Source organism: Suncus etruscus, chromosome 20, assembly GCF_024139225.1.
Source record: "Suncus etruscus isolate mSunEtr1 chromosome 20, mSunEtr1.pri.cur, whole genome shotgun sequence".
Lineage (NCBI taxonomy): Eukaryota > Metazoa > Chordata > Mammalia > Eulipotyphla > Soricidae > Suncus > Suncus etruscus.
In genome coordinates, this window is record NC_064867.1 from 40,681,481 (window position 1) to 40,694,723 (window position 13,243).

At 52.4% G+C, this 13,243-nt stretch overlaps 1 protein-coding gene across 3 annotated transcripts in view; it reads right to left on the reverse strand.

The window, feature by feature from the left end:
* Positions 1–13,243, reverse strand: part of ITPR1 (inositol 1,4,5-trisphosphate receptor type 1) — a 215,091-nt gene that overhangs the window by 21,574 nt on the left and 180,274 nt on the right. For all 3 annotated transcript variants that reach the window (XM_049766351.1, XM_049766350.1, XM_049766349.1), the window contains one exon: positions 11,286–11,446. In XM_049766351.1, coding sequence (XP_049622308.1) covers positions 11,286–11,446 — 161 coding nt within the window. The remainder of the gene's footprint in view (positions 1–11,285; positions 11,447–13,243) is intronic.

Consider the following 13,243-nt stretch of genomic DNA (forward strand, 5'->3'; position numbering starts at 1 on the left):
AGGTGTTTAAATAAAGATATTTAAAAAAATCTAATAGTCTTAATAACATGTCTTAAGAAGAGATAGTCATAGGAGAGATAACCATAACAACAGTGATAAGCAGTAAGAAGAAGAATAAAAGAGAAAATATAAAAAAAATAGGAACCGCAGAATTCACATGAATGAGGACTTGGAAAGAACAGAAAACCCAACCCACGCGAGAGTGTACAAAGTCATTTTCCCTTCCTTATTCCAGTCATGAGGGGTTGAATGACCTCTGGAAGATCTTTATCTTCCTGGGCTCCAACTCTCGATGCCCCCTTAGTGAGGTGTTTCCTCAACTTCATTCAAGCACCCACCACAGTTCCCACCTAGGCCAGAGCTCTAGGCCTAGAGAAAGTTCCAGAAAAACAGCAGCAAATACCGTTGCATCCCATCAAGGAATTCCCTGAAAGCCGACAGGAAGCAGAACAAAATCATGGAGACCTTTGGAAATTTGCCAGACTGCCTGGGTCACGTTGTGCTGGGAAGAACATGGCTCCAACTGAGGAGAGACCCCAGGGTACCCATGTTCTTGGCTCTGCCAGTCTCGACACATGCCAGCCACCAGCATACGTGTCCCCCATCTTCCTCCACCCAACATCAAACAACCAACGACGACGACGATTCCATAACCGCACAGTGTCCAAGACTTCAACAACTCGGGTGATGATTATGCTTCGCTGCTCTCCAAATCTGAGATCCAGGGTGTTACCAGTCTTTTAATTAAATAATTGTCCCGGGCTCTGAAATCAGGTCTCAAATTACTAAAGGCAGTTAAAAAGTGAATCAGAAATTCTGGCCGAACTGTTCTCATCATTTCCATCTGGCTCTGGGCCCTGTGCAGCAGCAGAAGTCCCAGCCGGGAATCAGTCTTCCCTCTCTCCCAAACTTGGGTTCTGATAAATGAATCCCACTGCAGTAGTTGGAGTAGCAAAGAAAGCCTTTCTTTGCTTCTCTCTGGTCCAGCAAGTGTTTGCCTGACACCATCTGTCAGCTGAAGATGACAAACAGCTCAGGGCCTGACTTCTGTGACATATTCATTTGTTTGTTGGTTTGTTTGGGGGCTGTACCGAGCCGTGCTCATGGGCTACTCCTGGCAGTGCTCAGAGATAATATGGGGTGCCAGGGATCAAACCTGGGCTGTGTCCAAGACATAAATGTCTATCACTCCTTTTCCTTCTATGGCATTTTTTAAGAAGCTTGCCTTAGGGGCCAGAGAGGTAGCATGGAGGTAAGATGCTTGCCTTGCATGCAGAAGGATGGTAGTTCGAATCCCAGCATCTCATATGGTTCTCTGAGCCTTTCAGGAGTGATTTCTGAGTCTAGAATCAGGAGTAACCCCTGAGCACTGCTGGGTGTGACCCAGAAACAAACAAAAAAAGAAGCTTGCCTTCTACCAAGATGCTCTGTTTTAGACCTGAATTTGCTATGTGGAGCTGTGTGTGTGTGTGTGTGTGTGTGTGTGTGTGTGCATACAAGTGCAAATATGCATGTGTTTGAGTGTTTGTGTCTGGGGGAGGCTCCTGACTTCCTCAGCCTCTGTCTCTGCACGTACTGTTCAGGTTCCAGGCTCTCCCGGTTGCTGGCATCTCATAGACCCATGGCATTAGTCAATGCCTGCCAGGTTTGCTCCCCAATCCAGCCCATGGATTCCCAGCACAGATGCGCTTCCTGTCAGAACAGGCTAACTGACTGAAGCCACAGCCGGAAGCAAGCTGACCACAAGTGCTAAATTTCTGGTGAGTTCTTTTCTAGGTAATATTGGAAAAGTCCCTGTGCAGAGGCAAAACACTGAAGTCTTAGGCACGGGGGCGGCACTGACCTCTTAAAATGTCTTTGACTGGAAAAAGAGAGAGAGAGGGGGAGAGAGAAAAGAGAGTGAGAAGAGAGAGAGTAGAGAGAGAGAACAGAGGAGAGAGGAAAGAGAATGTGGAGAGAGGAGAGAGGAAGTTGCATTGCATGATGCAAATTCTAATTATTCTGAGAAGTGTCTCTCCCACTATGCCCCACCCCGCCCCAATGATCTCAGGTTCAAGGGAAGAATATGTTCTGAGAAAGACTGAGGTGAGACCAATGTCCTCAGAGAAGGCTCAGGAGGAACAACCCAACACTGCCCGCAGTCCTGCCCGCAGTAGGCCAGGAAGGGCTTAGGGCATGCAGGTGAACAAAGCGTCATAGGAAAAGATAGTTTTCAAATGGAGAATCCACAGCTTCTCAGCTCTGGGAAGCCTCACAAAGGCCAAGGCCATTCTTCCACCCAACTCTACTTCTATTTATTTTACATCACATAATGACAAGATAAATTTCTTCAGAGGACTGTGGATGCTTCTAAGTGGCAGAATGGACAGAGTGGAGAGGTTAACCCTAAATTTAAAAGTGGTGGGAGGGGGGCCAGAGCAGTAGCACAGCAGTAGGGTATTTGCCTTGCATGCAGCCAACCCAGGACAGACCCCGGTTCGATTTCCAACAACCCATATGGTCCCCTGAACCTTCCAGGGGGCGATTTCTGAGCCCAGAGCCAGGAGTAACCCTTGAGCACCACCGCCGGGTGTGACCCAAAAACCAAAATAATAATAAAAAAATGGTGGAGGGGGGTGAAGGAGGGTGGAAATGCAGAATTGGTTTCCCAAAGCAGCAGAAGGCCACTCACTCAGCAAGCTTAGGTGGCTATGAATACGATTTAGGGTGAAAATAAACCTCACAGTCCATCTCTATTGAGCTCACAGCACAAATAAACAAAAAGGGGAAAAAAAAATCACTAGCCATATCCAAAATTTGCTCCTTTGAGGGGGCGGGGAAAGAAACTGATAATAATTTCCATCTCTGCTCAGTGACTCTTAAGAATTTACTGGACATGAAACACAGCTGAAGGGCGAATGCTCAGTGGGGACAAATGGTAGCCCAAGGTTATGGATGAATTGAGTCCAGAATCAGCTGTGATAGGCTGATAGGGGGGAAGAGGCCCTTCCTGCAGGACAAGATTCAGGGACCAGTTGAGCCTTGGGCAAGTCCGAAGGGGTGGCCCCCATCCAGGTGTATGTGGTACTGGCTGGGACAACATGACCTAACAGGCTACGTTATGTAACCTTCACTGGGGCTGGGCTGACCAATTCCCTGCCCAGGCTCAGCTGTTCTTGGAGGAGACGGTGGAACAAGACAGGCCGCCCTGGCCAGCATGGAAGGACACTCCCAATTCTGACGAAGTCAGAGGCAGCTGCGAGTTCCTGGACGTCAGTGGCCCACGGGGGTGGGGAGGTGGTGGTGTTGGTGACAGACAGATCATGCAAAGGCAAAGCTCGCTCCCTCACGATGCCAACACCGCATGCTGGCAACCTGGGCTGCCAGTTCTCATTATTTATTTAATTTTTTTGGTTTTTTGGGTCACACCGGCAGCGCTCAGGGGTTACTCTTGGCTCTACGCTCAGAAATTGCTCCTGGCAGGCTCAGGGGACCCTATGGGATGCTGGGATTTGAACCACCGACCCTCTGCATGCAAGGCAAATGTCTTACCTCCATGCTATCTCTCTGGCTGCTGGCTGCCAGTTCTCAAAGGAAGAAGATGGGCAGCTATGAGCTACCTCAGGGGGACCCTCCGACTGCCCACCTCTTTCTGAAGCAGTTCAGGGCATGCAAGCCCAGTTAGTTGAGACACAGCAGAACTCGCCTCTTCTTTACCTCTGGGCCTTTGAACAAATTTTTTCTTGCTTTTCTGGCATCCATGAGTTAGCTGTACATGGGATCTCGCTGCAATCCGAGGTTGCTGACTTTCGCTCTACTCCTGGCTCAAATGACTTTCAGAAGGGCTGTGATGTGTTGGGGGGACATCCATGTATAGATTTTTTGAAGACATACATGCGTACAGCAAACTGCTCGCTGTTTCACACGGCAATGCTCCTCCAGAGCTTTCTCCTCACGCACACACTGTCTTCCTAATTTTCCAAAATGCCAGTTCTCTGGCCTAGCGACATCATAAGAAAGTGAAAGGCCAGTATCATCTGGGCTTGGGCGCTGTCCCTACGCTGTCAGTGGGAGTCAGGGGAGCCCCAGCACTGGGACTGATGGACTGAAGGCTCTGGGAGTGTCCGGGTTCGAGGCCAGGAGCGAAGACCCTTTGGTTCTCTCTTTTGTAAGAGACAGAGAAGATGCAAACCACAGACTGGCCACTTGCTGCTTCTTTAGGAAAGTTGGAAGTAGTCAGATATCTGATTATGCCTGGTCCAGTGCAGGGCAGTGTGCAGGTCACAGCATTGCCATAGCTTACATTGGCCTCACAGGTTCTGCACAACATCCTGGGGTTGGGGGGGACTGTGGGGTGACCCAGTGGGGGCCAGAGCAGTGCTGAGAAGGAGTGTCTGTGTGAGTAGCCACTTCCTCCCTCTCACTTGGGGGTCTCAGGGCAGCTGAAGGGAGCCCCTGATCTATGCATGTTCTTGTCTGTATCTGGCCAGACCCCTGGCAAGGTGACCATTGGGCCAGACAACAACTCCCCTTTTTGCTGCCCTCTGTGCCAGCCCCCTTGGACACGGCGAGGACCAGAAAGGGATCGGGTGCTCAGTGCTGCCCTCTGGAGCCCCAGAACCAGGAACAAACCCAGATCTTGGTGCTCTGAAGGGGCAGAGTGTCCAAGTGTGGGCGGGCATGCCTGGCTGGGCGGCAGCCAGTGCTGACACGCTGTTTCCAGCCCTCTCAGCGTCTCCCTCCGCGCCCAGCCCGCCACAGCCCAGCAACCTGACCCAGCCCTGTGGAGCAGCACCCCGACAATCAAGTACACCCCAGTACAGCTGCAGGGCGCGGCAGGCGCTGAGCGGCGATCCCAGGCTGTCCTCCCGTGTCCTCCCCGTGCTCACAAGAGGACAGTCAGCACGTTTCTGCACATCTGCAAGAGGGGCAGAGGTCCAATGTCGCTGTATCAGCAACCAGGACCTGGCTGCCTGGCAGGTGCACAAAGTGGGGAGGTGGGGGACAGAGCGGTGGCACAAGCGGTAAGGCATCTGCCTTGCCTGTGCTAGCCTAGGATGAACCGTGGTTCGATGCCCCGGCGTCCCATATGGTCCCCCAAGCCAGGAGCGATTTCTGAGCGCATAGCCAGGAGTAACCCCTGACCGTTACCGGGTGTGGCCCAAAAACCAAAAAAAAAAAAAAAAAAAAAAAAGAAGAGGTTGACTTAAATAATACTTTTGTTTTATAGGCAAAGATATTCTTGGGGCCGGGAAGGTGGCGCTAGAGGTAAGGTGTCTGCCTTGCAAGCGCTAGCATATGACGGATTGCGGTTCGATCCCCCGGCGTTCCATATGGTTCCCCAAGCCAGGGGCAATTTCTGAGCACATAGCCAGGAGTAACCCCTGAGCGTCACTGGGTGTACCCCCCAAAAAAAACACAAAGTGGGGGCCCGGAGAGATAGCACAGCGGCGTTTGCCTTGCAAGCAGCCGATCCAGGACCAAAGGTGGTTGGTTCGAATCCCGGTGTCCCATATGGTCCCCCGTGCCTGCCAGGAGCTATTTCTGAGCAGACAGCCAGGAGTAACCCCTGAGCACAGCCGGGTGTGCCCCCCCCCGAAAAAAAACAAAAAAAATCACAAAGTGGGGAGAGGAAAGGAGGTGCTGGTGCCATCCTGTGCCCCCTGCCCAGCTGTCTACCTTGGCTGGTGCCTCTTTCTGATGTGTAACATCTACAGTAAATCAAGCGTCTCCAAGCCCTGTTCTCCATTCCCTGGTGGGGCCATATGCCTGCCTGGAGCCATAGGCCCATTTTGCTCTGTCACACAGGGCAGGATTTCCAGTTCTGCCAACAAACAAAGCCGTCGGCTCCCTCGGAGCTGCTCTTTGCCCTCTGAAAACCAGCTTTTGGCGGGCCTGTTTCCCATAAACACCCCGGGCATGGACACACAGCGGCCTGTGGCCAGACTCGCTGGACTATGAGATGGAGGGATAGGACGGATGCAGGAGGGGGGCAGACACTCAACTTGGCTGAGTGAATTGTCTGGAAAATTGCCCCCCCACCCCCAGATGCTTTAAGGCCTAAAAGCTTTTTTCCTGCATAGTCTTAGGAGATGAGTGAATGGTCAAGAGCTTTTCAGCAGCTTCCAGGACAAAAGGTTATAGGGACTCCCCCCACCTCTGAGAAGGAAAGCACCCCAGAATCTGCTGAGCAGAGAACACCACTATATTCTAAGCGTGCCTCCAGGCCTGATAGCTTGTGGCCTTCTAAACCAACCCGTACAGCCAGTTTCAGTGTTAAGGTAACCAGACCTGATGCGGGCTGAAGCATGTCGGAGCTTCAGAGGGAAGTGGGAGGAAGGCCACCTGCTGGGCTGAGAAAAAGCCAGCAGGGCTCTTGCACAGACGTCTGTGGGTTACGGGTTAATTGTCGGGGAGTCAGGCTTGCAGATGAGTCACTGGGCGTGGATGGGCGGCTGGTGGCCCCCAGAAGTCAGCCTGCCCTGCACGGTCACCAAGGGAACGTCTCTTGCTGCGGTCCCACTCGCTCCGGGTCGAGGTGAGGGCGTGGAGGTTCTGGGGTGGCAGAAAGCCAAGGAACGTTCCAGACACACCTCGAGGAGTGACACCCTTTTCCCAGGGCTCCGGGATTCGCACGGGGAGAAGTCCATGTACCCTAGAATTCTCTCCTGACTTCTCCAGGGTAACTGTTTTGGTATAGGAGGGTGAGGCTAAGGAAAAGCAGATACAGCAGAAACCAGGGCGTGCAAGACAGCTGTGAGGGTTCCCCAGAACTGGCTCAGAATTTCCATTCCAGCACCTCTCTCCTAGTGCTGGAGACCCAGGGGGAGCTCTGGACTGGCCTCGGAGGGTGCAAGACAGCTGCGAGGGCCAAGGGTTCCCCAGAACTGGCTCAGAATTTCCACTCCGGCACCTCCCTCCGAGTGCTACACCCAGGGGAAGCCGCACCCGAAACCACTGCACTCCAGGGCCGTTTCACAGCTGGGAAGCAGAGTCCACCGCACAGGGCAAGCCCCTAAGCAGCAGCCAGTTCTCGCCCGCCCCCGTGATCCCAGAGAACCAGCCAAGACGTCAGGGAGTGTGGAAAGACAACGTGCGGCTTGGCTGGTCTCTCTCATTTTTGGGGGGGGGTCCGTGAGAGGTTGGGGCCACACCCAACGATCCTCGGGGCTGACTTCTGGTTCTGTGCTCAGGAATTGCTCCTGCTGGGCACAGGGGGCCAGAGAGAAAACCCAGGTCAAGCATGCATAAGGCAAGAGCCCTGGTCGCTGTCTTGTTTTCTCTAGACCCATCTGTAGGAAGAGACCTTTACCCACAAACACCCTTTTGAATGCCAGAGAAGAGAAAGAGAGAGAGAGAGAGAGAGAGAGAGAGAGAGAGAGAGAGAGAGAGAGAGAGAGAGAGAGAGAGAGAGAGAGAGAAAGAGAGACAGGGAAAGACAGAGACAGAGAGAAAGAGAGACAGGGAAAGACAGAGACAGAGAGAAAGAGAGAGAATTCCAGGAAGTAAAGTTTCAGTGTTGTTAGCACCAAGAGCTGCCTTGGAGTTCTAAGGTGGCTCTCAGCACTTTTCATGTCTCTCGAGTCAGAACAACTTCATCAGCTTCTGGAATGAGGGACCGGCGTCCCCCCACCCCCAGAACACAACCGCCAGACAGTATAGGGGTCACACTTTTCCTGCCTGTCCTATGTGCTGCAGGCCCAACATGCAGGATTTAGAAACTCCCCAAAGACTCTGCCGAGGCGAGAGACATCAAGCCACGGGGCTTGTCAACTGGCCGAGTCTCACCCATTGGCACCAGAGAGAAGCCAGTGCCCATGGGGGCAAGTGTGGGCACTGAAAACATGGGGGGGGGGTCAGCAGGGTCTGTGTGTTCCAGAGATTGCCACTGTATGGCTCTGCATTTTAGCCCCAACCCTGGAGCTGTGGGGGGGGAGCAGGAATCAGAGATCTCATTTCTCCTACCCCCAGCATCAACCGGGGCCAAGCGAGGTCACACTGCCACCTCCGTCCTCTCCAAATTGAGGCCTGTCCGGGGGTGGCGCCCGCCCCTTAAGAGGCGATTGTGTTCCGGTTCTGCAGATTTGGGGAGATCAGCTCCCTCCAGGTCAGGCAAGCCTGTCCGAGGCGCAGACACCGGTGGCCAGCACTGACCTGCCTGCCAGTCACGCACACGGGAACTAACAGACGCGGGGGTGGCACCCGGGCTGGCAGGGAACGTGGGTGGAGGCTGCGGCTGGCACAGAAGCCAGTGCTGTCCGCAACCCGCTCGGCAGACAGAGGAGAAGACTGACCTTGTCTGACTCAGCACTGCAGGGCTCAGGCAAGCTTTAATTTAAGAGCGAGCAGAAGGCAGGAATTTTCCACACGAGAAGTTCTGGGGAGTCAAGACACCCGCTCTGATGCCTCATTCCCATCTGGTTGAGAAATTAGGATGTCTCGGCCACACATCTGAGCTGGACCCTCCTGCCCATTCCCTCCCCGATGCCTCCATCCTTCACCCCAAAGTTCCTCTGGCTCACGGGATGGACAGAACCTACGCTCAATCATTTCTGTCTCCGTCTCTCGGTGCTGACCCAACCCTGCCCTTGCCCTGAACCCCACAGACGCACCCCATCTCCCATAGTTTCCATGCTTTTTGGGGAGCAGCTGGTGGTTGAGTCTAGACTGTGAAACAGTACCTGCCCCCTGAGACATCAGGAGACCAGCCTTTCACTCAGAGAGGGGAGGCCTGGCAGTCAGGAAGAGCTAGTTTTGAGGAGCTGAGAAGTCCACTCTAGGACCCTGCTGTCCTCCTTGGCTATTTTCTATGCTGGTAGGCTCCTTCCACAGTGCTCTGGGTAGAGCCACTGGCCAGGAGGATTTTTGTGGCCATCCTAGCATTTCTCAGTCTGTGTACAGGTCCCATCTGGGTAAACTACTGCCCATTCTTCCATACCCATTCCCATGTGCATATGGGATGCCTGGGTTCCCATCCAGCTGAGATTTTCCCCAAGAGCAAAACCCCAGCCCTGTTGTTTTTCAGGGGCATGAAGGTGAGAAGGGCAGTGTACCCCAATGGACCGTTCACTCCCAGAATGGATTCCATTCAGGCCCTAGAGGTCCCCCGGTGTAGGGGGTGCAGGCATGGGGCCCATGGGGCTTCACAGCTCCCAGTGTTCCCTTTGAAAACCCAAGTTCAACCCAAGCTATGGCCGGTATCTGGAATGCATATGGCTCCCAAGAGTGGGCACAGATGAGATGGTGTTGGCCAGGGCCGGGTCTGATAACGGGCACAGAGCAGATGGCGCGAGGGCATAGCAGACTTGCTACCAGACCTTTGGCAGCAGTGTTCAGAGAGTCAAGGGTGGACGTAGCTGCAAAGCTCATATTTCTCATGGCCAGGGCTGTCCCAGCAACACCCTCGGTCTCCCCTCAGAATCCAAAGGATTGAGTTTGCCATGACCATGAGGAGTCACAAGTAATTGCCTATTTCTTTCTTCTTTCTTCTTTCTTCTTTCTTCTTCTTCTTCTTCTTCTTCTTCTTCTTCTTCTTCTTCTTCTTCTTCTTCTTCTTCTTCTTCTTCTTCTTCTTCTTCTTCTTCTTCTTCTTCTTCTTCTTCTTCTTCTTCTTCTTCTTCTTCTTCTTCTTCTTCTTCTTCTTCTTCTTCTTCTTCTTCTTCTTCTTCTTCTTCTTCTTCTTCTTCTTCTTCTTCTTCTTCCTCCCTCCCTCCCTCCCTCCCTCCCTCCCTCCCTCCCTCCCTCCTCCTTCCTTCCTTCCTTCCTTCCTTCCTTCCTTCCTTCCTTCCTTCCTTCCTTCCTTCCTTCCTTCCTTCCCTTTCTTTCCTTCCTTCCTTCCTTCCTTCCTTCCTTCCTTCCTTCCTTCCTTCCTTCCTTCCTTCCTTCTTTCTTTCTTTCTTTCTTTTATTTTGGGCCACACCCGGTGATGCTCAGGGGTTACTCCTGGCTACGCACTTAGAAATCGCTCCTGGCTTGGAGGACCATATGGGACGACAGAGGATCGAACCATGATCCATCCTGGGTCAGAAGCATGCAAGGCAGACACCCTACCACTGCGCCATCACTCCGGCCTCAGAAATCAACTATTTCTTTACAGATCAAACACTTCATTGGCACCAGAAGAACGAGCAAGGTGAAAAGGAGTGAGACTAAGGCAGGGTCTCCCTGCTAGCAAGGCCCACTGTGATAACCGTGTCAGTTTGTGTCATGCCTCGGTCGTGCCTACATCATGCCTGTTAGTACTACGACTGGCAGCTTCATTCCAACCCCACCGCAGCAGGAAGTGCAGGGCCCCCCTCAGATCAGCTGTTTTCACCGGGATGGGAAGCAGGAATGAGCCTACTTTGCCCTGTCACAGCTAATGCTGTGGCTGTGGCCTTGGCTCATGGCCTGGCTGCCTTGGCGTGCTTTCAGCAGGCCTGACTCCCACAACCAAGTACATTTTCCTCCCGGGTCTCACAGCTTCTCCCCATTCCTGCAAATGCTGACCCTGGTGTCCACCTTCCCCCCACTCCAAAGTCCCCTTTGCTAGCAGGCCACATCCACTACGAGGTTTGTTCATGCCGCTGCCCCAAGGACTTGAATGTCCAGACATCCCAGATTGATGCCTGAACAGCCCAGTATGGCAGGGCTAGCATGGCAATAAATTGGGGTTGCCACCTCCTGTCTACATAGGGCGATGCCTCAGGAATCTCAGGGTGTGGGGGAAAGCCTGGAGCTGATTTTTAAATTAATTTTTACTCTGAGGTAGGGGTTCGGTCACACCCTGCAATGTTCAGGGGTTACTCCCGGCTCTGCACTCAGAAATCACTCCTGGCAGGCTCTGGGGGACCATATGAGATGCTAAGAATCAAATCAGGGTCCATCCTGGGTTGGCCACATGCAAGGCAAATGCCCTATTGCTATGCTATCGCTCCGGCTCCTTGAAGCTATTTCTGAGACACGTTCATATGACTGGTCGCTGACCTCGAATCAGCCTAGACCTGGGCCTGGTGAATAATGTCTGATGTAGAGGCCCAAGGAGTTGGGGGGAAGGAATCCTTGACACCCACATTTGTGGGGAAAGCAGGGATGGGGACTGCTTGGGACCAAATCCCAGGCAGCACAGGGCCAGGCAGATGTCCCTCCAAGCAGAGTTTTGCGACAACGAAGCACTCAGATCTACATCCCCAGATCCTTCCAGAAAGGCAGCAAAGCAGCCATGCGGCCAACTGGGGAGAGACTCCATGACAAGCGTGACATCCACTGTCTCCCGGGAACACCCGGGAAAGGATGGAGCAAGTCCCGCAGACCCAGCGGCATCTCACCTTGATCATCTCCGCCACGTAGCTCTCGGGACCTGTGTACTCTGTGGAGTCCTTGACTTTGACCAGGACGATGAAGCACAGGTAGTGCCACATGTTGTGTTCTTCCTTGATGTGTTCCTCAAATGTCACCGTCTTGTTGTCAAACTTATCCCGCTCCAAGCCTGACATGGGAGAGGGTTCAGTCACAGGGGGCTCAGGGGCCCCACAGGTCCACCCAAAAATTCCACCCCTGTCTCTGCCTGAGGTCAGCTGAGAGCCAGTGGGACTGTGCGGACATGGTGCCCGGGTGCAACTACTGGAGGCCATGTTGTGTTTGAACATTCTCTGCAAGGGTGCTGGGTTCTGCGGAGTCCAAAAAAGCAGTTCTGAGCCTATGATTGTTTTTGTTTTTTTTGGGGCCACACCTGATGACGCTCAGGGGTTACTTCTGGTTATGCACTCAGAAATCACTCCTGGCTTAGGGGACCGTATGGGATGCTGGGGGATCAAACTGTGGTGCCGGCAAGGCAGACGCCTTATCGCTCTGCGCTCCTATGATTGTTTTTTGGACCATGGATAAAAACATCTACCCGGTGGCTTCTCACTATAGGGATGGCAAGGGCAAAGGGAAGGCTGGTCTGCGGCGTGGAATCAGAGATGTCAGCATAATATAGGAGATGAATATGGGCTTTCATGGGTGACCGCTATTGCCCACTGGGTCAGTCAGGAAGGTGCAAGCTATTCTGGAGCCAGGACGAGCTGGTGTGAATGAGCATGAAGGAGGTGAGATGAGAGTGAGGCAGACAGAGGTGAGTGACAGTTGGAAGGCTTTAGCACAGACAGACACGGACACAGTTGGAGCAAGGTTGGCAGAGTGGCTGGCCACAGCCTTGGAGAAAGTTCTAGAAAGCCACGTGGTGATAGGTGAGCAAGCATGTGGGGAAAGTAAAAACTCTTTTCCTTTCTTTTTCTTTCTTTTGGTTTTTGGGCCATACCCGGTGATGCTCAGGGGTTACTCCTGGCTATGCACTCAGAAATAGTTCCTGGATTGGGGGACCCTATAGGACACTGGAGGATTGAACCATGGTCTATTCTAGGTCAGTCTCGTGCAAGGCAGACACCCTACTGTTGTACCACTACTCTGTCCCCTTCTTTTTTTTTTTCTGTGGGGGAAGGTATTGGGGCCATACCCAGCAGTGCTTTTGGGCTTCCCTTGACTTGATGCCCAGGGTTCATACACTTGAAGGCACTAAGGGAATCAGATGTAGTGTCATCCAGGCTCTGAACCAGGGTTAGCTACTGGTAAGGCAAGTGACTTAATACTTTGTTCTATCTCTATAGTTCCTCTGTATTCACAGGGGGAAAAGAGTAAAAACAAAAACAGCAAAAATGAATGAATGAATGAATAAATAAATAAATAAGTCAAAAAATCCTACTGAGGGGCCAGAGCGGTGGTGCAGTGATACGGCTTGCACACGGCTGACCTAGGATGGACTGCAGTTTGATCCTGGTCCCCCAAACCAGGAGCAATTCCTGAGCTCATAGCCAGGAGTAACCTCTGAGCATCACCGGGTGTGGCCCAAAAACAAACAAACAAAAAAAATCCTATTGTCAAAACAAAGATAAGATTTGTAGTCAAAGAAATAACATATCTATTTTCATGTACCCTTCTCTGTTAATCTTCTCTGCTAAAAGTTCTTCTATGAAGACTAGGATAACTGCATTTGCTAAAAGAAACCAGTTGGCCTCCATTACCATCATAGACCTCACAATAGACCCACTCTTCAGCCAAGGAGGACAGGATACTCAGGGCCTTGGAGCCTCTTCCATGAGTGGCTCTTAGCCACAAGCAGCACTGGCCCTGCCTAGAAGCCATCATTGAGCCCGGGAAACATGGCCCAACCTTCCCACAAGAGTCCCCACAACTGCAAAAGTCCACAAGGTCACAGGCCTCTACCAGAAAAAATGATCAGTGCAGA